General features: G+C 36.7%; 1 protein-coding gene across 14 annotated transcripts in view; it reads right to left on the bottom strand.

The window, feature by feature from the left end:
* The window catches only part of ARHGAP29 (Rho GTPase activating protein 29), a 79,187-nt gene that overhangs the window by 2,514 nt on the left and 49,509 nt on the right, over positions 1–27,164 (bottom strand). For all 14 annotated transcript variants that reach the window (XM_081486269.1, XM_081486260.1, XM_081486265.1 and 11 more), the window contains 10 exons: positions 15,578–15,735; positions 14,974–15,110; positions 14,594–14,698; positions 11,845–11,943; positions 10,541–10,680; positions 10,105–10,293; positions 9,689–9,826; positions 3,698–3,930; positions 2,195–2,525; positions 1,956–2,064 (listed from right to left, as the gene is read on the bottom strand). In XM_081486269.1, the coding sequence (XP_081342395.1) occupies positions 1,956–2,064; positions 2,195–2,525; positions 3,698–3,930; positions 9,689–9,826; positions 10,105–10,293; positions 10,541–10,680; positions 11,845–11,943; positions 14,594–14,698; positions 14,974–15,110; positions 15,578–15,735 (1,639 nt within the window). The remainder of the gene's footprint in view (positions 1–1,955; positions 2,065–2,194; positions 2,526–3,697; positions 3,931–9,688; positions 9,827–10,104; positions 10,294–10,540; positions 10,681–11,844; positions 11,944–14,593; positions 14,699–14,973; positions 15,111–15,577; positions 15,736–27,164) is intronic.

Raw genomic sequence — 27,164 nt, 5'->3', positions numbered from 1 at the left:
AATACTGGAGTGGGGAGCCTTTCCCTTCTCCAGGGGATATTCCCAACCCAGGGATTGAACCCAGGTCTTCTGCATTGCAGGTGAATTCTTTACCAGCTGAGCCACAAGGGAAGCCCATGAACAAGTAAGTGCTAGCTAAAAGGGTTGTCACAATTTCAACAGGCCGATATTGGTATGTTACCCTCAGAAAAGTTACACCAATTTATATGCCAACCAAATTTGCCAACTCCATCTGCTTTTCACAGTTATACTCAACCCACAGTGAGAACATATTATATTAAATGCCTTAGAGGCCCTTATATGATCAATTAATAAATGGACTATAATATTCATCCTGATTAAAGGTGAATAGTTTTAAGTGGAAAATGCCATTCTCCCTATTTACTGTTCATTTCCAGATGTACTTCCCTCTCTTTTCTATCAAGTCTGGACCCATGGTCCATGTTTTCTCAAACTAGAATCCTGAACTTTTTCAAACACTGTCCTTTTTTTGCAGCATCTCCCCTAAAACATCCCAGTTTCTGGTAAATTCCAGCCCTCTGATCATGCTCTTCTGAGGAGTGGTTTGCAGACAGGAGCCCATCAGAATGACTTAACAATTATCATCTCATCTGATCTTCCTCCATACCTCCTTACTGTGAACCTCTCTTCCCTGGGCTTCCAGGGCAATGCTCTCTTATTTTGATTTCCCAGGTCCTCCCTGCCAGGTGTATAGAGCACCCTAAAGGACGTTTTGCAATTCACTGCAGGCACCAAAGTGCATTCTTAAGTTCTAAGGGAAAAAAACTACAGTGTAATGGATAAGAGTGCAGACTCTGAAGCCCAGTGTCTGGATTTAGCTCAGCTCTACCCCTTTTGCACTGGGCAAGGCAATCTTGCTGTCCCTCAGTGTCTTCACCTGTCAAAAGGAATCATTCTTGTATCTTTGATGACATGTGGCCTAAATGATCTAATCATGAAAAGTGTTCATTTATCTGGTATATAAATGAAGAGGTACAGGCACTAAAAACAATGACATTTGTTTTTTATTATTATTCCTAACTGGGAGCCCTAGATAATGGAATAGTGAAATTATCATGAACATAGGTTCAAATACTGAACAATCAATTAGGGGTATGACCTCTGGTACTATTTAACCTCTCTCAGATTATTCGGTTATGGGTTGAAAGGGGTTAATACTATCTATATTACAGCACAGAACTGTTTGTGAGATCAAATCAGATAAACAGAATCAAACAATAAGAGCAGTGCCTAGCACAGAGCAGGCTCCCTTGCTTTTCAGATCTTGTCAGGCTGTGATCATTAATATTTAATTACTGATCAAATTTAACATATATGACTACATTTAAAAAACCTGCAAGTTTGCTTTAGTGATATACAGAATTATGTAACAAATGAAAGCCTTTCCACAAATGGATAGCACCAATCACTGCAACTAAAATTATATACAGTGAATGACTACAAGGAAATAAAAAAAATACACGTGTGCTCAATGTATTAATGAGAGGTGATATGAAAAGGCATTTGAAAACAATTTTTCTGAGTTTTTTGAGTCTAAACTTTTTGAATTTTAGGAGTCTAGGTGACTCCTTATGAGTAGTAAGAGCAATACGATGATCTATGGTTACAGAAGATGCTAATGAATCATCATACTACTCAATACATTTCTGCATTCTTGACATTAATTAATGGCAAAAATAAAAAAAAATTTTCAGAGAGAGCACAAAACACACCTATGAACTCCAAGATGTCTTTTTATAAAAGGATTATTGTAAAGAATGACATTCAAATAAATGCAAGGTACACCAGAAGGCATTCTTAATGTCTGGGAAAGATACACTTACTAAAGAACCTTCTTCCTCTGACTTCTTTCAACTTCACTCACCTTGGTTTTTAATCATAGTTTACTGGGACAGTTTTAAGTCAGTAAGCATGCATTTTACATGGCCACTCACCAATGAGATATGTATCACATTTTTCTAATGCATTTTGCTTTCGCTCTGATTCCTCAAATGATGGAGTGGATTCAAAACTTTTGCTTTCACTATCTGTAGTTTGGATATCCTGTTGATAGAAGAAAGTTTTTAAACTTGAAGAAGCAAAACGCACTTCAAAATAAACAGTTCAAAGATTTTCAACTTATAACATTACACATTACAAAGTTCCAACATAATTCCATATGAGCAAAACTCACTTCTTTTGAAGAGAAAAACAATGACTTCATAGAATGTTCTGGATCTCTTTCTTCTGATGATAACAGAGACTTCGGAAGATAGCCTTGGTCAACCTGAGGTGTGATGCCACCTGCACTACACACAGCTGCATCTTGTGGCTGCAGGGACCCATCGAAGATCTTCTGTGAGTAGGTAATGAGGAACTCTACCAACCGTGCCTGATTTGAATAGTCAGCAAGAGAGGAGATGGTGATAGGAGCTGTTGTGGGCCTTGGCCTAAGGAGACTTGGTCCGAATATCACACCCAAGTTTCTGGAATTCATTTTGTTTTCTTCCGCATGATCTACAACTCTGCAACAGAGAACACATAAAGCTGTATTAGATTTCCTTGATGGCAGTTTATTATGGGTTGGGAAAGGTGGAGGAAAAATGGGCTAAGTCTAGGAAAAGGATCTATTTATTTGCTTAAATACTGACCACATAGCAAGCTGGGTTTCACAGTATTAGGATTAAATATAAATAAGTAGAAGGAACCAGTACAGTTTTACCAGCAGAAAAAAAAAAATACCCCTAAATGCTGCTCCTATCTTAGTAAATATGTATTACATCCTCCCAGGTACCTATGGTGGAAACTCTATCTCACTGCCCACAGCCTAGCTGATCCTAAAGATCTCTCTGCTGCTCCATTGCCATTCCCACTGCTCTGGCCTTACTTCAAGTTCTCATCACCTTTTATTTCTCTGACTACTCAAGGAGATCTGAATTGAAGTAATTAAGTACCTCCCCCCCAAGCCATTCTTGATACAGCTGCTAGAAAGACCTAACAGGCAAACTTGAGCATGTTAAATTCCTGGCCCCAAATCTTTTAGTGAGTACAGAAAGAAGACAGTCAATTCATCTGCCAGGCATGTATGACTTTACCAGGACTCCACCTAGCTCATTTTGTGCTACTGCTTGCTAGACTGTGGCTGAACTGAACTTCTTTTATGTCCCCCAAAGCAAAGTGATCTGTGTCTCTGCCTGGAATGCCCTTTTGCACATCCTCTGTCAGCAACCATTCTTCAAGTCGGGCTCAGGGTTACCGACTCTGATTCATGATCCCCTCCCCCAAAAGTACCCTCAGAATAAGAATGACACTGCAACTGCACTTCTGTGCAGGTCTGCCCCTCAAGCTCACAGGCAGAACACATGAAAGAAACCTGACATTTGCATCCTTATTTCCCCAGCCAGAGCTTGGCACGGAACAGGCATCTGACGGAAAGATGTTGGCTCCAAGAACAAGTATTAAGTGTCTTCCTTTCCCTCATACATATTAGAAATGAAATATTCAGTCTAAAAACAATACCACAAGAATGTGAAATGTACTTAATGCTACTGAACCGTACACTTAAAAATGGCTAAAAGGGTAAATTTTTGTTATGTGTATTTTACCACAATTAAAAAAAAAAACATAAAAGCAAAACTAAAAAAAATGACCCACTGTCCACTCATTAATCAATGCCTGTCTTATTCAAAGTTCTTACCGCTTAAGATGAACTATGAGGTAATGAAGGCTGTTAAAATTTGATGCTGGCAATTGTCTTAGAAGGTCCTTGCTTTTTAGGAGAATTCGGCTTATTTCTATAGATGTACTCGGCCATTTTTTGTCCTCAGGGTTATCCTTTTTCATCTCCTGTTCTTCATTTACATGTTGGATTTCTATTGCAAGGTCTATAAATTCCTTGTACAATCGAAATAAAATAAATGGTTCTGGGAGCTAAAGAAATAAAATTACATTAGAAATATCATTCTTTTCATGTTTTTCACTGTTAATAATTTACTATATACCTACTAAGTGGTTTAGCACATCCTTTTTAGAGTAACAGAACTTAAGGTCAATCCACATTTAGAAATGTACATAATGTCGCATCACAAGGAAAAATATTTTTTCTGTTTCTTTAACCTTGTATCTATATGAGATGATGGATTTCACTAAACTTATTGTGATGATCATCTCATGATGTATGTAAGTCAAACTGTTATGCTATACACCTTAAACTTATACAGTGCTGTATGTCAATTTTATCTCAATACAAGCAGAAGGAAAAAAATTAAACTCCAGAACAAGAAAAAAAGAAATGTACATCTGTTTGCTAGGTGTGATCTATAAAGTGAATCTGACATCACCATAAGTATATCCATATTAAAAATGAGTTAACTAGTAATCAAGTAAAACTCTAAACCTAAAGCTGCATGATGGGATTTTAAAACTGATACTCTATACTAATTACACTCAAGACTGCCCCAAAGTCAGCATGATCTTCAGCTATCTTATTGAAAAAAATCCAGGATAATGTACAATATAAATCAAATTAAGTAGAAAAAACTTATTTTCTGTTTGTATGGGAGACAGAGAGAACAAAATGCTATAAGATCCTGTGTTTTACCTGGACCTGACTAAAGATTAGCAAAGACAATATGACTTTACAAGAAGACACTGCCAACATTTTGTTATCTAATTTTTAAATGCCACTTTAATTGCCATAAGTAGGTCAAAAGATAAAGTTTCTCTCTCAAACTGTCAATAGGCATACCACCTTGAACTGTCTACTGGCATAACTGATTTCAATGATTGCACTGCGCAGTGATAAAATATACAACCTCTCTCTTGCTAGTTGATGTCTTACACTATCTGTGGTGAGGTTGGCACCTACTTCTCCAGCTTTCCCTGCTGGTCCCAAAGACGGCATCAAGATCAATTTCTACTTCTACCATTTTGGGATCTGAAGAAGGTCATTCTTGGAGCTTCAGATTTCCCACATAGTATTGAGTAAAATAAAGGCTATTCTCTTAACACTGTAAGAACTGAGCATGGCTTTCCACACCAAAGCTTTGTTCCCATAGCATTCCTAGCACAGAACAAGAGCTGGTATGTTTTTGCTGTTTAGTTGCCAAGTCACATCCAACTCTTTATAACCCCCATGGACTGTAGCCTGCCAGGCTCTTCTGTCCATGGGGTTTCCCAGGCAAGAATATTGCAGTGGGTTGCCATTTCCTTCTCTAGGGGATCTTTGTGACTCAGGGATTGAACCCATATCTCTGGCATCTTCTGCATTGGCAAGTGAATTCTTATCACTGAGCCACCCGGGAAGACCAAAAGCTGGTAGTATTTGACCCCATTTATTTCCTCTCCCTGACTGACTAGAAGAAATAAAGGATGATTCATTGTGAGATTAAAAGTTATTTGAAAATACTGTCTCCATTTCTCAGTTGAGAATCATATAAAATGTGGTTAAAGAGATATCAATAGTTTCCTGGGCTAACATGGCATATCCAACATTTGTACCTAATTTCTTTCCTTTCTACAATCCCACTGACATACAGTTAAGGCCACAGGACTGGCAGAACAGGGATGGAGACAAAAAACATTTCGCCAGCTGAAGAGGACATAAACATGTGCTGACCTAGCATGCCTAAGAAAGCTAAAATTCTAAACAGAGAATCAATATGATTTACTGGATCCTAAGGAGACTGTGCCTCTCGAGAAATCTGTATGCAGGTCAGGAAGGAACAGTTAGAACTGGACATGGAACAACAGACTGGTTCCAAATTGGGAAAGGAGTACATCAAGGCTGTATATTGTCACCCTGTTTATTTAATTTATATGCAGAGGAGTACATCATGAGAAAAGCTGGGCTGGATGAGGCACAAGCTGGAATCAAGATTGCTGGGAGAAATATCAATAACCTCAGACATGCAGATGACATCACCCTTATGGCAGAAAGTAAAGAAGAACTAAAGAGCCTCTTGATGAAAGTGAAAGAGGAGAGTGAAAAAGTTGGCTTAAAATTCAGAAAACTAAGATCACAGCAACTGGTCCCATCACTTCATGACAAATAGATAGGGAAACAGTGGAAACAGTGGCAGACTTTACTTTTTGGGGCTCCAAAATCACTGCAGATGGTGACTGCAGCCATGAAATTAAAAAACACTTGCTCCTTGGAAGAAAAGCTATGACCAACCTAGACAGCGTATTAAAAAGCAGAGACATTACTTTGCCAACAAAGGTCCATCTGGTCAAAGATATGGTTTTTCCAGTAGTCATGTATGGATGTGAGAGTTGGACTATAAAGAAAGCTGAGTGCCGAAGAATTGATGCTTTTGAACTGTGGTGTTGGAGAAGACTCCTGAGAGTCCCTTGGACTGGAAGGAGATCCAACCAGTCCATCCTAAAAGAAATCAGTCCTGAATATTCATTGGGAGGACTGATGTTGAAGCTGAAGCTCCAATACTTTGGCTACCTGATGCGAAGAACTGACTCACTGGAAAAGACCCTGATGCTGGGAAAGATTGAAGGTGGGAGAAGAAGGGGACGACAGAGGATGAGATGGTTGGATGGCATCACCAACTCTGTGGACATGATTTTGAGTAAACTCCGGGAGTTGGTGGACAGGGAGGCCTGGCGTGCTGCAGTCCATGGGGTCGCAAAGAGTCGGACATGACTGAGCGACTGAACTGAACTGAAGGAGACTCAGGGATTGTCAGACTAGGTCCTCTAATTTGGGGGAAGTGTGAGCTATCTAAAAAGCGTTAGAATTCTAGATCTTTATCTCTAGTCCATGCTCCTGAGCAACTTCAGAAGTCTGGAAATTTCTTCTCTGGGTAGTGTAAAACAGAGGGTCTCTGGAAAGGTAATGCCAAGCATAAGGAACAGGTGGGTAACTATCTTAAATAAGGATTTAGTGACTATATGCCTGCTGAAGCCTTCTTACCTAACTAGGCTCCCAGAGTTCTGGAACCATACCTGTAGGCAGGGAAAGTCTCTTCTCTTCTATTACATTAGCCCACAAGCAGAGACCTAGACATACGAACGTCAGGTGTTTCCCAAACAGTCCTCTTAGATAACACTACACTAAAGTTCAAAATCTTCAAAGCCCTCATGTATTCAAGAGCTTCCAGACAGTAGCACAGGGAACCATATTCAATATTCTGTGATAAACCATAATGGAAAAGAATATAAAAAGAATATATATACATGTAAAAATGTAATCACTTTGTAGAAATTAATACAACATTGTAGATCAATGATACTTCAATAAAATCTTAAAAATAGTTTACAATTAAAAAAGCTTCCAGAAAGATTTCAATTTCCAAAGCTTTCATTTTAAGGAGATAACTATAGAAGATAGAAATGAAAATAAATAGGAAAAAAACCAACTTGAAGGCCTACAACTCTGCTGTCAAAATTGTGGCTACTAGTCATATACGGCTACTGAGCAGTGGACGTGTGGCTGTTCCAAACTGACAGGTGCTCTAACTGAAAAATACACACTAGATCTCAAAGATCCAGTAAACCCCACAAAAGGTAAATATTTCATTAATTATTTAAAATTACTGATTAGATGCTCAGATACTTTCCATTTGTTAAATGCAATATTAAAATTTAACTTCACTGTTTCTTTCTATGTGGTACTAGAAAATTAAATATTATATATAAAGCTCACATTATATTTCTATAGGACAGGGCTAGAAGCTGAGAAGAGAAAAAATTAAAAAAAAAAAAACTACAAATATTTCAGGTAGAAGAAATCCTGCATTCAATAAAATAAAAAGAATGCTATAAAAGGGACAGAAAACTAGAATTCTTGGAAATTAAAACATGATCTCAGAAATGAAATAGTTTACAGTAGGAATGGAAGATAAAGCTGAGGGAATTTTTTAGACAGAATTAAAAGAAAACAAAAACAAAAGAAAGAAATAATAGGGAAAAGGGAAGGAAGCTAGAAAACCAATACAAGTTGTATCCAAATGTAAGTTCCAGAAAGAAAACACAGAGAAAATAGAAGGGAGAAATAGAGCAAGAAAATTAAAGTTCCAAGAACTAAAGGACAAGTAAGCAGAATGACAGAACCTGTGGAGTGCCTGAAAGAGTGGACGAAAATACACCCACGTCAAGGCATAGGCTGTGAAATTTGAGGATAGCAGATACCAAAAGATTCTACAAGTTTTCAGAGAGAAAACAATAGGCTACATACAAAGAATCAGGAATGAGAAGGATTTTAGGCTTCAAAGAAAACAATAAAAAAAAATGCCTTCAAATTTCCAAAGAAAAATAATTTCCAGCCTAGAATATTATAACCTTCCTTACTACCCACTCTTCCATTCTTATTCAAGGAAGAAAAGTAAAGACATTTACAGATAAAACAGTTTCAAATGTTTAGTCTTAGTCCACTTTACTCCAGGATGGCCCCGACCAAAACAGGAGAATAAATAAAAAATAAGAAGACATGACACAGAAGACAGGTGTTCCTCACAGAACAGAGTGGAAAAGAGAGATCCCAGGATGATAGCTCTTCCCATATTAAAAAGGACGCAGAAGAACAGAGCTCCTGAGATGGACATGTTGAGGACCAACAGTACGCTCTCTGCAATTGTCTTCATTTTCACTCAAGGACAGAAAGCTTTACCCAAGGACAGAATGCAGCGGGCCCTGGCCCAGATCTTTTGAACTTGGCTTATCATGACAAAGTGCTGATTGTTCCCGCAATCCTTCCATGAGCTGTTGCCTGAGACACTATGCCCATTTAATCCACCCACAGCAGCATCTTCTTCAGACCTACTCCTGCAACATGCGCATACAAGAGTGAGCACAGAAAGAGAAAATATAGAGCACTTCACTGCTGACCACATTCCCGCTGAACTTTCAGTACTCAGCTTATAGGATAGCCTTGACTGATGCCCCGACCATAGTGAACTTCATGTTCCCTGAATGCATTCACTAACCTCCCCCAAGAGCTATTTTAAAATACCAATGAAACTAGAGCCAAATCACTACTGAATCCTTCATATAACAGTGTGAATGGTAAACTTTCCTTAAATAGCTAGATTTATGCTTTCTACTCAGTATTCTAGAACTTGATATATTCTGTTGTATATACATTGTGAGGCTTCCCTGGTGGCTCAGTTGGTAAAGAATCTGCCTACAATGCAGGAGACCTGGGTTTGTTCCCTGGATTGGGAAGATTCCCCTGGAGAAGGAAATGGCAACCCACTCCAGTATTCTTGCTTGGGAAATCCCATGGGCAGAGCAGCCTGGAGGGCTACAGTCCACGGGGTTGGAAGAGTTGGACACAACTTAGTGGCTAAATCACTATTCCTAAATATATGAACAATATTTAGGAATACACAACAGGTATTAAAATAGTTAAGAAAAGACAGGGAGGTATTAACACGGTTACGAAACACCACTGGGTAGAGCTGTGGGCTGCAACTGTGGAATGGCATATAGGGGCCTTCTATAAAGTACAGGAATATTCTATTTTAAGGAGCTAAGTGATGGAAAATGAGTATTTTTATTATTATGGGTCTTTAAATTGTACATACATTTTATACACCCTTTGATCTGTACTTTAATAATTGGACAGATATTGATATGGTTTATATCAATGAAAAATGTGTGTACCAAACATTATCAGCAAATTGCAAATTATATTTTTGCTCTATTTAACGGTAAGTTTCAATGGTAAAAACTTTACCTGTCGAAGGTATAATTTTAAGACATCACAGATATCATGTGAGCTAAATTCTGAAATGTCTACCAAGTGCATTCCATTTTCCAAGGCTTGACACAGTTTTTCAGTTTTGATTTTGTTTCCACATACACGATAAATTCCCTTGAAAAAAGAGAAAAAATTTTGCAAAAAATTCTGCTTCAGTACAAATGCATATAGCTAAATATACTTTGATTCTTACTAATATTTTAGGAAAAAACTAGGACCAAATGAGGTAATATTTTTCAAATAAATCTGAATAAATTCAGTTACTTAGTAAAAACTGAAAGCACTGTTCTCCTTATGTGTATCCTTATGATTAGCACAAATCACATTTATGCTTTAAAATTACTAACTTTAATTATGCTTTAAAATTATTAACTTTAAAAGTTATAATGTACCTGTAGACTCAAGGCTCTATTTTCGATCTCTGAGGCACACATTTTGAGTACAAAAGGGATGCCATCTGGTTCCTTTTTTGCAACTTGTGTGAACTCTGCTCCAAATAAGTGCATTTTCCCCATAAGTTTCTGATGACCACAAATGATGACTAAATTTTCCAAACACTTTCGGTGACAAACAAGGAGACACTACAAGAAAATGACAGTTTAAAGTGGTTAACTCACCTTAAATCTGTTCACAAAAGGACAAACTACAGGTAGAGTGATAAAATAACAAAAATGAGTTTAAAAGGTATTACTTGGGTTTGAAATACATTTGATAGCAAAATAAAATATAAAATTATAGAAGGAACACTGTGGTTCAATTTAAATTAATAACAAAAAAGTATAAAGCAAAAAGGGTAAAAGGGCTAATATAATTCCTGAAAGATCTTACCTCTTCGCATTCAACACCCTGGAATACCACAATGCCTTCACAATCCCTGCACTTGGTAGGGGATCTCAGTTTGCGAAATTTGTGAGTGAGAGCTGCCTTTGACATCAATGTTTTCTTAAATGTTCCAAGAGAATTGGGTCCTTCCAACAGAAGCAGAGTAGTATACAAGAATTGTTAGCAGGACAGAAAAAATTATACCACATGATACTACACTTTAAAAGATTTTTAAATAAGATTACAAAAAGTTATGACTTTAGTCTGTAACATCAAAATAAGCATCCAATGTACAGATCCCTTATAAGACACACATTCATCAAACATTTAAGCTATGAGTAAAAATCATCATCAAACCAGTAACATACTTCTAAAATACCATGGCACAAGGTTTCCAGAATTAGAAAAGTTACAGTTATTGACATGACCTTCATTACATAGATGCCATTACATTCTTAGAGAAGGACCTTATAAAAGTTTGGAAGAAAACTAGCTCTATGAGTTTAGTGTGTCAGGATTATTTGCATTAAAGATAAAGCTATTCTTTACTACAAAATTATCTATAAGTATCCTACCAGAGGTAAGATATTCTATATTATTTTAGAAAATGATGCCAAAACAAGTATCTGGAGGTCTCAAGTGAAGCCATTAATGTAACTGACTTCTCTTTTATGTCCTTCAGTATCCATCGATTTCCCTGCCCTCAAGAAGTACATGTATTTTATTTACTTTTCCTGCCTAGCTTCTTACACTATTTCTTGTGAAGAGGATTTTCTCATATAGAAATTCTCAGGAACAGAATTTCTTCTGTATACTCTGAACAATTAAGTCTCTATTAAGTTTCTGAAAGATAAAAATATCTAGCCTACTGGACTTCTCTGGTAGTCCAATGATTAAGAATCTGCATTCCAATGCAGGGGATGCAGGTTTGATCCCTGGTTGGGGGAACTAAGATCCCACATGCTGTGGGGCAACTACCAAGCCCATGTACCACAACTAAGACCCAATGTAGCCAAAAATAAATAAATACATATTAAAAAAAATATCTAGCCTATTTGAGCATCACACCAATACATTTTAGCTCTAGTAGTTTTCCTGCTTATTCTTATATTTTTATTTGTAACATTTGATTAATACACTATGAACCCATACTTATAAATAATTTGTTGGGATATATCTAAGTCAATATAGTGCCTTTTGTTTAATACACAATAAAGTAATTCTTTAAACCATACTATTTCTTCCTAATATCATGCAGTGCTACTGATTCAGCTGGTTTAGAGGAAATGTGACTCAGGTGAGTGTAATACCAGCTTCTGAAGGGGAGGGTGGCTCTCTTTCATCCAGATCATCTGCAGAAGACATGGTTCCACTGGATGGAGTTCGTGGAAGTTTTCGATGAAAGTCTCCTAAAAGAAAATTCATTGAGAGTTTAAGAAATGGGTAATGACAGCATTTTTCGAATAACACAAGTCATGCTATTTTATTAGCTACAATATCAACATTTGCTTCCATTCAGACTGTGGATACACAGGATCCTAATACTTACTCCTGGTAACAAAAGAGAATGAGCCAAATCTGACTTTTCCAAATAAATCTAAAATAAACTGAGGATCACACATTCCAATGAGACCTCACTGTCAACTTCTGGTAGTGTTAGAGATTATAAACTCTACAAGAATAAAGAGTATTTTCTATTCAAGCCTTATATCTAATATCTGACGGAATAGCTGGCAGAACAGTAAAGCTGTCATTACTTGTTGAATTAAGTGATAAAGAAATACAGTGTACCCTAAAGCTTTCTATAATAAAATATACAAAAATCTACAAACACAACAATATAACAGTACCATCACATTTATGTTGTTAGTAAGACAGGAGCCTGGGAACCAGGAACAATGATCCTGGCCAGGAGCTAAGAGTTCATGACGTAAGTTGTCAGCCAAGGACTCTGCCAGTTGTCTCAAAGCACATTTAGAAGCAGCCCAACCAGGTAATGAGGTTTATTTGCTCCGTGCTGATCCTACAAACAGGGCTGTCTCTAAGTGGAAGTTTACATTTAACTCAAGGCTTTAAGAGTCTTCAGTTTAGAGTTAGAAAGTGCTTTACTAATTATTTAAACCACTTCCTCTCTCTCAAAAGATTCCTTCCCCTCTTCAAACTATGATTAAAAGGTGGTCATCTAGTTTTTGTTTTGAATGTGTCCCCAAATGACTAAGAGATCATGAAGCCACATGTTCATTTAAAAACTATTATAACTGTAAAACGAGGGCTTCCAAGGTGGCTCAGTGGTAAAGAATCCCCCTGCCAAGCAGGAGAGAGATTTTTGATGCCTGGGTCGGGAAGATCCGTCGGAGTAGGGAATGGCAACCCACTTCAGTATTCTTGCCTGGTAAATCCCATGGACAGAGGAACCCGCTGGGAAAGACACAATTCATGGGGTGGCAAAGACTCAGACATGACTTAGCAACTAAGTAGCAGCAGCAGCAGCAATTGTAAAATGACTTCCTTTCATTACTGAGCAGAAACCTGCCCCTTATAAATCCCAGCCCGGTCACATGTCTCCTTACAAAGCACTCTGACTGTCATCCCTTTTCACTTCCAGTGTCTGAGGGTGGCTGTCACAAGGCTATGCATCCTTGGGTCTTTACCCATTTATCATGTGACCAGGTTCCAAGTTTTCATCTTTATCACGTGAAGCCTTACAGGGTTCCAAATAATTTAGGGATTGCTCTAGACTGAGTCTGAATTTATGGGAACAGCTAGAACCTGTTTTTACAAAGCTACTTATAAATATTCAGTTAAATAGTTAGTCTCACATCTCCAAAGTGTTCCTGAACAGCATCAATTTTAAAGTAGGCCTCAAAATAGTTGGCAACAACCTGCCTGTAAACCTCAGTGCTGCACAGAAGTCATTTCTAACTTTAAAGTCAAAGCTATATTTACATGAATAAAATTTCTGAACTATGTAGAACACCAAAAAAAAGTCATTCGTCTTTGATTTTGAGGTAGGTTAAATCCTATAACATATCTCCTGGAATGCCAAGATCCTAGGAGAAAGAAACTTAGCCAGGAAGAACAGGATTGGAGCAGTCTTTGGTAGAAGAATAGAGGAGAAAGAACATGGAAAGCAATCATCTCAAGGGTTCAAGTGACCCATTCTTCTCTTGCTAGCTATATTACAAGTCATTCTCTTTGAAGCCATTAAGGGAGAACTCAAAACATCTACTCTGCCTCTCTAAAGAGGATGAGATTATCTTTATCAAAGTACCTTAAAGCACATTTATAAAAAATGACTAAGTTATCACAGGCACAAGAATTGGTATCCATTTTATGGCTCATTACAGTGATTAACTACAAAACAACCCAAAAGATAGATAATAAATTATGTTCACAGAATGGAAAACTATACAGCATATAGCATAAAATACAAGTTTCTCACACATCAACAGGAATCTCAAAGTTCATAAAAGAGGTCACAAAAGAACAATATGATTCTGTCTGCCTAATATTCCAAAGAGGGCAAAGCTCAACTACATGAGTACTAAAACATTTAAAGAAGCCAGGGAAAGATAAACAAGATTCAGGATGATGGTTCATCTGGTAAGTGACAAGGCAAGGTTATCAAGGAGGTATACACAGGGGCCCTCTAATATACTCATAATGTTTTGTTAGGCCAGGTGTTGAATATATATGGGTTTATTCTATGATTTTTATTTAAACTGTACATATACATGTACATACTTCTATGAGACAGTTCATTATAAAAATAAGATAGTTATAAACAACAAGGATTTACTGTATAGCACAATGAACTATATTCAGTATCTTGTAATAAACTATAATGGAAAGAAATCCAAAAAGTATATAGATACATACCTAAATATATGTATAACCTATTCACTTTGCTGGACATTTAAAACTAACACAACATTGCAAATTAACTATACTTCAATTAAAAAAGAAAAGAAAAAGGAAAATAAAGTAGCTAAGATATCCCCGAAAAGGAATATTTTCATCTTTCACTGAATTTTCACTCTAGACTTAATACTTATGTACCTGGACTTATAGATTCAGAATCCAGAGATCTAGATTCACTGCTTCCTCCAGTGCTGTCAGAATCACTAAACATTCCAAATGTCCATGACCTTAGAAAAGATGGACCTTTAAGAAAAGAATATTTAAAGTCAAACTTGGCTACAGATGAATTTCATAAGGTAAAATACTGACATTATTTAAAATGAGACAAGTCAAACTTCTTTAACAGTGTGACACAACTGACTATAAGACAGGCACAGTGCTCACAACTATGAATAAAGCTTCATAAGGTTATAATTCAAGGCCTGATTTTTAAATTCCAGACCTGCAACTCATTTAATATAAAATTTAAACAATTTTAGCTTTCATGAATTAGTTCTATTTTTAATGTGAAAAACTACCTGTTATGTCTGCACTGTTAGAGCATCTGTCCTCTTCAATCTTATTAGAGTTGTCAGGAAGGCGTACAACGTCTTCTAAAGAGTCAGAAGGTCCGTATCCAGAAATGGGAGGACTACTTAATTGTTTACTTACATTCCTAAGAAAAACCCAAATAAAACTCTTCATACAGAAAAATAACAATCAGCCCACTTTATTTTAGGAAATATTTGTTAATTTAATGAACACAGTAATTAAATAAACTAAATACTAAGAACCATATTACACAGTTGAACTTCTTAAAAGATATGTAAATAAAACTTATTAATCATTTTTATTACAGTTGAAACTTGAAAAAGAGAAGCAAAAATATAGCCAATTATTCATAGCATGGTTAAACTTTTCAAGTATAACCTGTGTAGATTTCTAAATCTCAAATAACCGAGCTCTGTGTCAAAATGGAAAGCTTTACTCTAAGTCAATTACATCTTAAATATTTTAAAAATTCAGAAAGTTTTAAAGTCAATGCTGTCAGCGTTAGAAATGACACCACTTGATACCAGATAGAAAACTCAGCAATAAAGATTTTATATCTAGAAATAATTTCTTCTATATGTTAATTCTCACCCATCAACTTTCTCCTCTTCAGCTGAATTTGTGGCCCGGACGAACTCACTGTACTCTTGGCCTGGGTCATAGAGTTTGGCACTATCACAGAGAGACTGTAAATTGCTTGAGAGGGAGGCAGCCTGCAGGTGCTGCATCTGGAAGAGGTTAACTGTTACCTATGGTCACAGACAAAAAAAAAAAAAAAGGTAAAAGAGTCATGCTACAGAGAATGCTATGTACATACACATTTATTTCAAGTAACAGTACCAAGAAAAAGGCCACACAGTGAAGAATTCAACAGTGAATATCATCGTGAGCACACTATGTCACCTGACTTTGTACAAGGACTAAATTGGGGGGGTGGTGCAAAAAGTAGTTTTAATCAAGTATCTAGGAGCAATCATTTCCAGCAAAGCTGGCTTTAATCTGAAAGGTTTAAAAACACAACCCATGGCCCTACAGGTTCACAATTTAAGGAGATGGATGTGTTTTCTGATGATCCCAGCTCTGTACTCTGATGGTCTGACCATAACTGTCTACACTGAAAAACATGGAGGAAAAATTCCAATCAGAGCACTATTATTTTGAGTTTCACTTCTTCAATCCTATAAAAATAGAAATGCTTTATACTTATAATGTGTCCTACAGCACTCAGTTTATATAATTAGGTACTATCTTGAATCTATTAAAAATAATTATTCCATTGAGTTTCTACAAATGCCTAACATGCCTACTGTCACTACTGCCACTTATAGGAACAACAAAAATAAGCAGACAGAGTGTTTACAATATGCCAGGTCCATTCTGAGAACTGTACATGAATTAACTACTCTCATGTTCATAAAAATCCAAGTTTTGGGTATATTACAGCAAATAAACAGATGAAATCCCAGTCCTCATATAAGAGTTTGCATTTTCCTGAGGGTGGGGGTTGAAGACCGAGGACAAATTAAGTAAGATAATTTCTGGTACTGAAAACTGCTACAAACATGATATAAGATTGTCAGGTTATGGAATATGATCAGCTACGTGTTTGCAAAAGGGTACTTTTGATATGACAGTTTGGTGAAGGACTCTCTGAGGAGGTAATGTCTGAACTGAGACCTGATATAAGAAAGAACCAGTGAGAAGTTCCAGGGAGAAAACCAATACAAACAGAAGAGATAGTACAAAGACCCTAGGGCAAAAGTGAGTAAGAAAGAACCTGTCATGTTCAAGAAACAGATGAAAGGTCAGTGTGGAGTTTCAGTTTGAGATAAGCCAAACAGGGAAGAAGCCATCTAAACTAAGGTAAGGTACAACAGGAAGCCAGTGGAGGGTTCCTTTGTGACTCAGTCGGTAAAGAATCCACCTGCAGTGTGGGAGACCTGGGTTCAACCCCTGGGTTGGGAAGATCCCCTGCAGGAGGGCATGGCAAGCCACTCCAGTATTCTTGCCTGGAGAATTCCCCATGGTCAGAGGAGCCTGGAAGGCTGCAGTCCCTGGGGTCGCAAAGAGTCGGACAGGACTGAGCGACTAAGTACAACATACAACACAGCACAGGATTTGTAACATGATCTGATTTTTCTAAACGCCACTCCCACTTCTCTGTGGGAAATGTGAATGAACGCCAAATTTTGATCAGCTTTATGTTATTTCAAAGACTGCCATGTTTCCTCTTCATCTCTTTTGATTACCAGATATGTTGAACTTTTGATTAGCCTCTAAGTCCTTTCCAAGGTAGATAGGCATTCTCCAAGGATAACTAACAGTCAGCATAAATAGTATTTGAAAAGTGCACATAATAGAATCACTTGTTCCTCCTTCAAGTAACATAGGAAATTCAAATTGTGGATGGTAAAGTTTAAGTCTGACAATTAGCTATAATTGGGAATTCTCTGGTTAATGGTAAACTGAACTGAACTCTCTTGATCCTAAAGGTAATTGTATGTCCTTTTTTAATACTTTTTAATAAACTTTATGAATCTAGTTAGAAACACTAATAATTAAAAAAGCCAAACGAATACAGAGGCATAATCAATCAACTCATCTGCTTCATGTTTGTCTATGGGTACTTATAAATAAAGCCTTAAGCAATAATATGTACTGGAAGTCCAATCTTAAAATCTCTTTTCCCTGAATTATTCAGTCTTCTCCCTCACCTAACAGAAATACTGAAGACTGAGGTCCCCATGGGGTAGATCCTGCAAGACTTGCTGGGAATCTTCACTGGGGTGGCTCATAGGTATTTCAAAAATCATCATGTCTCTAAGATCTTTTTGTCCCACAACCCCCTCCTGAGTCTGGGACTTCATCCTTTTCTTCTAGGTCCCCAATGAATAACAGCACAGTGGCCTAAGTGCTTCATAAAGGGTAAATGACCAAATGAATAGTAGTAGAAAGTGTTATCAGTCAAGGTCATACTGAAATGCTGCATGTTTTCTGTTACTGCTCACTCACTCAAGCACAGAGGACTTTCAACTCTATGCCCAGCTTTCATCATCTACACTTAATCTTTAGTTACTCCATGGGCACACAGATTAGCACAAATTTTTCTGACAGTTGCTGAAATAAGAGTATTTCATAATTTCCAATCAATGGGAAAAGTTTCTCCCATATACATTAGCAATAATCTAAAAATTTTTGTTCAATACTTCTGTCCTACATTTTTTAAAAAGATAAATTTTTCATGAATGTTGTTTCAAAGGAAAGGAAAACCTCTTGTGCTGATGTTTCCCATCCTTCAATGTCCGTTAATTTAATTAGGCCTATGGTAATTGGTTTGGTCATTTCTCCTTGTTCTCACTTAGTAATGCAATTTTTGGGGGCCAAGATATATGCATTCCAGGATCTTAGTTCCTAGACTAGGGATTGAACTCACTCCCCTCCTCAGTGAAAGCATGGAGTCCTAGCCACTAGACCACCTGGAAATGCCCTAGTAATGTAATTATGATCTATATCCCATATCCTTCAACACTTTCTAATTCAATACAGAGTAATACTTGATGTTCATGATGTAACTTATAATTTTGCTGGGAATGATTTATGTATCTTCCTTAAGACAGTGAGTGAATATAACTGAGTGTCCAGCATCTTTACATTTCAGGTGACTTTGTTTTCTTTTCAACGATAGATGTAATAATAGATCCTAGAGTGAGAACAAAATTCTTTTGAAAACAATATGAGAGATGGTGATGCAAAATAGTCACCAAAAATTCCCCAATTCTTCTTTGATGGAGAAGAAAACAAAGAAATCTGAGAAAATTATGGCTCTTACCTTGGGGGAAAAGTACCTACATTCAAGAACTGAATGCTGGATTTGGTATCTGCTTATATCTGCATGTGAATAATGTCATAGAGAAGGAGTAAAACTGATTAAACTGGTTCAAAAGAACTCCAGCTAATAAGAAATTCTGCTTACAAATATATACAGAGAGAAACTTCCCATAAACAGACTATACATCATATGCTGTAGTGAGTTTCAGGAATTTGTGTATTTGTTCAAGTTTGGGGAACTTGTACCTCAAAGTCTACTTCATACACGGGTAAGTATTGCTCTACAATTTTTCAGATGTATTAATTCTATCTCCCTAGATAAATGCTAAAACTCCTTGAGAGCAGGTATCTGTCTTATATTTCTTTTAAATAAATAGTAGGCAATAACAATAGTGGTATCATCATGCATATGATACGACTCTAATGGCACAAAGTGAAGAGGAACTAAAGAGCCTCTTGATGAGGGTGAAAGAGGAGAGTGAAAAAGCTGGCTTGAAAGTCAACATTCAAAAAACTGAAGAGCATGGCATTTGGTCCCAACATTTCACGGCAAATAGAAGGAAAAAAAGTGGAAACAGTGACAGATTTTACTTTCTTGGGCTCCAGAATCACTGCAGATGGTGACTGCAGGCATGAAATTAAAAGACGCTTGTTCCTTGGAAGAAAAGCTATGAGAAACCTAGACAGTATATAAAAAGCAGAGACATCACTATGCTGACAAAGGTCCTTATAGTCAAAGCTATGGTTTCTCCAGCAGTCAAGTATGGATGTTGAGATTAGGACAATAAAGAAGGCTGAGCACCCAAGAATTGATACTTTCAAAGTGTGGTGCTGGAGAAGAGACCCTACCGAGTCCCTTGGACTCCAAGGAGATCAAACCAGTCAATCCTAAAGGAAATCAACCCCGAATATTCATGGGAAGGACTGATGTTGAAGCTGAAGCTCCAAAGCTCTGGCCACCTAATGCAAAGAGGTGGCTCACTGGAAAAGACCCTGATGCTGAGAAAGATTAAAGGCAAAAGAGAAGGGTGCAGCAGAGGATGAGATGGTTAGACAGCATCACCTACTCAATGGACATGAATTTGAGCAAACTCCAAGAGATAATGGAGGACAGAGGAGGCTGGCGATTATAGTCCATAGGGTCACAAAGAGTTGGGCATACCTTAGCAACTGAACAATAGGCATTAACAAATACAAATGTTATATACAAAATTGTGTGCTTAGTTGCTCAGTCGTGTCCAACTCTTGCAACCCCACAGACTGTAGCCTGCCAGGCTCCATGGGATTCTCCAGGCAAGAATACTGGAATGGGTTGCCATTTCCTTCTCCAACAAAATTAGGTAACTTCTTATTTGTATCACATCAAATTAAAAGAAATCATAATTGTTGGATCACTCAACAGCATCACTCTTTTAGATGAAGGCAGACAAACAAGATTAAGCTCATGAGAGAACTCAAAACTATGTTATATGAAGTAGTCAGATTTGGGGGTATTTAGTCTGAAAAAAAATCCAGGGAGAGATATTTAAAGTGCTATCTTGTGGAAGAGGGATTATATCAATACAGCACAACTTGAAAGGTCTACAAGAAAACAGATTTTTTTTTTAAAGCTCAATATACACATCATACTAATTCTGGAGTTGTTCAAATCCAGGCTGGGTAATCATTCACAGCAAGATAGCAGAGCATTTAGAAGCACCAGCTCTGAAGTCATTCTTCAAGTCTGGCTTTCCAACTTATATGCTGGGTGACTTCGATAGTAAGTTGTTTATAACTACATTAAACATTTATTTCCAAAATGTTAATGTGCAATAAATCTTGTAGGGGATCCTGTTCAAAATACAGATTCTGATATCGAAAGTCTAGGCCGAAACCCAAAATTCTGCATTCCTCATAGACTTCCAAAGTAACAAGAATGTGACTGGTACAAGAAATACACTTGGAGAAGAAAGACTTTCTAAACTTTAGTTTCCTCATCAGTAAAATGGAGCTTAAAACAATTATAGTTACCCAAAAAGATTCTGTGATAATTAAATGAGTTAATGAAGACAAACAGCTTAATACACTGGCAAACACACAATCTTAACTATCATTAGCTATTGTTTGAGGTAAAAGGACTTATGAAAGGTAAAAAGTTGGCTTAAATAACTTACACAGGAATTTTGAATCCTGGGATTTTGTAATTCTTTTAAATATTTTTATTAAAATTGACTCTGTAAATTAATTCTCTCAGAATTTGATGAATAAATTAGATACAATTTTAAACACCCAGAAATATTTTCAGGAAGGTTTGTGATTCAAATGGAATAAGCTCACTTCCAAAGTCTCTCACTCAATTTCCCTAAAAACGCTGGACAGAATGCATGGATTAGCTATCTGAGGGCTCTGAAAAGTTAATGGTAGCAAGTAGATTGTGGAAACAAGCTACAAATCAAGTTATGACCAATCCGTGGTATGCTTCCTGTTATTTTTTTCCTGCTAGTATTTCCCAGTTAGTACACTACTCCTACTCAAATATATGTGACTGAAAGAGTTGGAGAAATCCTCTAGTTTCTTTTGTATGTTTGTCTTCTTTCTTGCCCCAAGCCCTAAGACTAAGTCCTGTGGCAATGGGAATGATGGCAGTAGCAGCAGAACAGACATCTAAAACTGAGGGGAATTCTTTTCTATAACTGTAGTCTGAAGAGTGAGGAGTCTGAAATTCCTGTTATTTCTTTCTCTTTACCCTTCCCCAACTCAGTTCTCAAAGCAGCAGACTAGGTTGACTTCAGTTTCCCAGCCAGAAGGCCTAGAAGGGAGTCCTTAGTTGAAGAGTGAACCTAGCTGGGTCAAATGCCTGCTAAATTTTTTAAGAATCAACATTCAATACAGGTTATAAAGAAAACCCAGAGTCATACAAGGTAATACTGAAAATGCCTAAGATATCATCCAAAATTACTTGTCACACAAAGAATTGAGACAATCTCAACAACTCATAAGAAAAATGACAAACGGATACCAACACTGAGATGACTCAGCTATTTGAATTATCATAGACTTTAAAGCAGATATTATTACATTTCATGAAATAAGGGCCAACAATATTAAAATGTGGAAAAACTGAAGTCTCAGCAGAGAATTTGAAGATATAAAAAAGAGACAAAAGGAAATTTTACTACTAAAAAAATATCTGAAACAAAAAAATCAGTGGATTGACTATATGGAAAAATGGAGATAACAACAACAAAAAAGTCAGTGAGCTTGAAGAAAGATCAGTAGAACATAAACAATCAGGAGAAAAAAAGACTGGGGAATAAAAGGTCCTACATTCTTGTGGGATAATAACAAAAAGCCTGTCATTTGAGTCTTTAGGGTCTTAGAGGAAGAGGAGGGACTGTTACAAAAAAATATCTGAAGGAAAAATAGCCAAATACTTCTTACATATTGAAAGAGTAAAATCTGTAGATCCAAGAACAGGAGAAACTCAACAAAAGCCACATCCAAATACATTGTAATCAAACGGCTGAAACCCAAAGACAAAGAAAAATTTTTGCAAGCAGCCAAAGAAAAACAACATGCTCCATATTAGGGGAACAATGATTCAAATGACTATGCATAGAAACTCTGGATGCCAGAGGCAGTGGAATAAAATTTTTATAAATAAAGTGTTAAAAGAACTGAATTCTAAATTCAGTGAAAATATCCTTCATGCATGAAGATGAAATAGACATTCTCAGATGAAAGACAACCAAGAGAATTCATCACCAATAGACCAACTATAAAAGAAATGGTAAAAGAAGTTCTTTGGACAAAAGAGAAATTATACAGGAGAGAAGATGGAACCTCAGAGTGAAAGAATAATAACAGAAATGGTAACTATCTGGGTAAATTAACAGACTAGTTTTATTCTCTTAAACTCTCTAAAATATGAGACTTTTGAAAACCAAAATTGTAAGTTTGTCTGGTGAGATTTTCAATGTATGCAAATGTAAGATACATATCAACTACAACCAAAAATGAATAAAGTAACTTATATGGTGGTATAGTTCTTACATTCCATTTGAACTAGTTCAAAGTAAACTGAAAAAGGCAGCCATTATATTCTTAGTGCAGCCATTTCAAGAAAAAACACTATACAAATGAACAGACATAATCAAAGACCCAATAGATATTAAAATATATACAATAAATTAAACTTTAGACAATCATTTTAGATAAATTAAAATATAATTCTAATATATAAATAAAACATTAAATTAAGTCTTTAATAAATAAATAGGTGAATTAAAATACAATTCTAAAAAATTATCAATTTATACAAAAAAGGCATCAAAAGAGAAACAGAGGAAGGGAAACATTAAGGTTCAAACAGAAAACAAAAAATAGTAGGCCTAAATTTGCACATATATTTACATTAAATATAAATGCTCTACCATTCCACTCAAAAGATGGAGATTATCAAAATAGATTTTTTAAAAATCAACACTAAACACTATGCTATATAATAACTTCATTTAAAATACATGATTGAATTAAAAGTCAAAGAATGGAAAAAGATATGCCATGCTAAAAATGCTCAAAAGAAACCTTAACTACTTCTATCAGTATTAAATAATGTAGAGTAAAAGGCAAGGAAAATTATCAGGATAAAAATACACATTTCATAAAGATAAAAGGATCAATTCGCCAAGAATATATAATAATCATTAATGTATATAAGCAATTGAGACATTCAAAATATATAAAGGAAAAACTGATAGAATTAAAAATATATAGCATGCTAAAAACTTCAAAACTCCTTTCTCAGTAATTGACAGAAACAAAAAGTAAATCGTCAAGGATATGGAAGAAATAAATAATACCATAAACCAAGAGGAACTAATCTACATTTATAGGTTACTCCAGCCAACAACAGCAGAATATACATTCTTTCAAGTGAACACATGAACAGTACCAAGATAAACCATATCCTGGGTCATAAAGCAAATCATAACAAATATAGGAAAATTAAAATCATATAAAGTATTTGTTTCACTATAACAGAATTAAACTAGAAATAAGTATCAGGAAAACGTCCAGAAAATCCTCAAATAATTAGAAATTAAACAAGCTTCTACAATATCCACAGGTAAAATCATAGTCTTGAGGAAAATTAGAAAATATTTTGAATTGTATAAAAATGAAAATCCAAATCCAAAATCTGTGGGATGTAGATAAGTAGTGCTTAGAGAGAAATTCAAATCATTAACTATTTATATTAAAAAAGTAGAGAGGTCTTGATGAATAATCTAAGTTTCTACCTTTAAGAAACTAAAAGGAATAGCAAAATAAACCTAAAGTAAGCAGAAAGAAACAATAAAAAGCAGAAAAAAAAATTAAAAAGAAAAGTGGAGAAAAACCAATGAAATCGAAAGCTGTCTCTCAGAAAAGACCAACAAAATTTATAAACCTCTAGCCAGACTAACCAAAGAGAGAGGAAGTGAGAGAGAAGGCACAAATTACCAATATCAGGGGGGAAAGAGAGGATATCACTACAGCTCAATGAGACACTGAAAGGTTAAGCATTATAAACAACACTACGCACATAGGGCTTCCCTGGTAGCTCAGACGGTAAAGCGTCTGCCTACAGACGGTAAAGCGTCTGCCTACAATGTGGGAGACCAGGTTTGATCCCCGGGTCGGGAAGATCCCCTGGAGAAGGAAATGGCAACCCACTCCAGTATTCTTGCCTGGAAAATCCCATGGACTGAGGAGCCTGGTAGGCTACAGTCCATGGGGTTGCAAAGAGTCGGAAACGACTGAGCGACTTCACTTTCACTTTCATGCACATAAATACAATAACTTAGATGAAAAGGTGGAACTAATTCCACAAACTACCAAAGTTCACGTAAAAAGAACTAATTTCACTTTCAAATAGGCCTATATCAAACAAAATCGAATACACAGGGAAAGATTTTCCAAAAAAATGAAAACTCCAAGTCAACTGCTTTCACCAGGAAATGCCACAAAACATTTAAAGAAATAACACCAATTCTATACAATCTCTTCCAGAAAATAAAACAGGAAGCAACACTTCCCAGGTTATTTTGTGAAGTGAGAATTACCCTGATTCCAAAATCAGATAAAGGCAGTATAAGAAAAAAAAAGTAAACAAAAACATAATACCAATATCTTTCATAAACAGAGAAGAAAAAAATAACTCAACAAAATGACAGCAAATTGAATCCAGCAATTTATAAAAGGAACAATGTGTCACAAACAAGAGTGGCTTATCCCAAGAATGCAAGGATAGATCAACACTTAAATATCAATATCAGTATTATGAAGTAATTCATCATATTAACAGACTGAAAGAAAAAAACTCTATTATCACATCAAGTGATGCAAAAAAAAACAAAATCTTATGACAAAAACCCAATATTGTCATGACAAAATTCTCAACAATCTAGAAAAAAATGGAAATTTTTAACATGATAAAGTTCAGTTCAGTTCAGTCGCTCAGTCGTGTCCGACTCTCTGCGACCCCATGAATTGCAGCACGCCAGGCCTCCCTGTCCATCACCAACTCCAGGAGTCTATCCAAACCCATGTTCATCGAGTCAGTGATGCCATCCAACCATCTCATCCTCTGTCGTCCCCTTCTCCTCCTGCCCCCAATCCTACCCAGCATTAGGGTCTTTTCCAATGAGTCAACCCTTTGCATGAGGTGGCCAAAGTATTGGAGTTTCAGCTTCAACATCAGACCTTCCAATGAACACCCAGGATTGATCTCTTTTAGGATGGATTGATTCGATCTCCTTGCAGTCCAAGGGACTCTCAAGAGTCTTCTCCAACACCACAGTTCAAAAGCATCAATTCCGCAGCGCTCAGCTTTCTTCACCGTCCAACTCTCGCATCCATACATGACCACTGGAAAAACCATAGCCTTGACTAGACGGACTTTTGTTGGCAAAGTAATGTCTCTGCTTTTAAATATGCTATCTAGGTTGGCCATAAGCTTCCTTCCAAGGAGTAAGCGTCTTTTAATTTCATGGCTGCAGTCACCATCAGCAGTGATTCTGGAGCCCAAAAAAATAAAGTCTGACACTGTTTCCACTGTTTCCCCATCTATTTCCCATGGAGTGATGGGACCAGATGCCATGATCTTAGTTTTCTGAACGTTGAGCTTTAAGCCAACTTTTTCACTCTCCTGCTTCACCTTCATCAAGAGGCTCTTTAGTTCTTCTTCACTCTCTGCCATAAGGGTGGTGTCATCCGCATATCTGAGGTTATTGATATTTCTCCTGGAAATCTTGATTCCAGCTTGTGTTTCTTCCAGCCCAGCGTTTCTCATGATGTACTCTGCATAGAAGTTAAATAAGCACGGTGACAATATACAGCTTTGACGTATTCCTTTTCCTATTTGGAACCAGTCTGTTGTTCCATGTCCTGTTCTACCTGCTGCTTCCTGACCTGCATACCGGTTTCTCAAGAGACAGGTCAGATGGTCTGGTATTCCCATCTCTTTCAGAATTTTCCACAGTTTATTGTGATCCACACAGTAAAAGGCTTTGGCATAGTCAATAAAGCAGAAATAGATGTTTTTCTGGAACTCTCTTGCTTTTTCGATGATCCAACGGATACTGGCAATTTGATCTCTGGTTCCTCTGCCTTTTCTAAAACCAGCTTGAACATCTGGAAGTTCACGGTTCACGTATTGCTGAAGCCTGGCTTGGAGAATTTTGAGCATTACTTTACTAGCATGTGAGATGAGTGCAATTGTGCGGTAGTTTGAGCATTCTTTGGCACTGCCTTTCTTTGGGATTGGAATGAAGACTGACCTCTTCCAGTCCTGTGGCCACTGCTGAGTTTTCCAAATTTGCTGGCATATCAAGTGCAGCACTTTCACAGAATCACCTCTGAGGATCTGAAATAGCTCAACTGGAATTCCATCACCTCCACTAGCTTTGTTCGTAGTGATGCTTTCTAAGGCCCACTTGACTTCACATTCCAGGATGTCTGGCTCTAGGTGAGTGATCACACCATCGTGATTATCTGGGTCGTGAAGATCTTTTTTGTACAGTTCTTCTGTGTATTCTTGCCATCTCTTCTTAATATCTTCTGCTTCTGTTAGGTCCATACCATTTCTGTCCTTTATCGAGCCCATCTTTGCATGAAATGTTCCTTTGGTATCTCTAATTTTCTTGAAGAGATCTCTAGTCTTTCCCAATCTGTTGTTTTCCTCTATTTCTTTGCACTGATTGTTGAGGAAGGCTTTCTTATCTCTCCTTGCTATTCTTTGGAACTCTGCATTCAGATGGGAATATCTTTCCTTTTCTCCTTTGCTTTTCACTTCTCTTCCCAGCTATCTGTAAGGCCTCCTCAGACAGCC

This window comes from Giraffa tippelskirchi, chromosome 5 (genome assembly GCF_054371585.1).
Source record: "Giraffa tippelskirchi isolate mGirTip1 chromosome 5, T2T-mGirTip1v1.2.pri, whole genome shotgun sequence".
NCBI lineage: Eukaryota > Metazoa > Chordata > Mammalia > Artiodactyla > Giraffidae > Giraffa > Giraffa tippelskirchi.
This window is presented reverse-complemented; position numbering and strand designations above follow the sequence as displayed.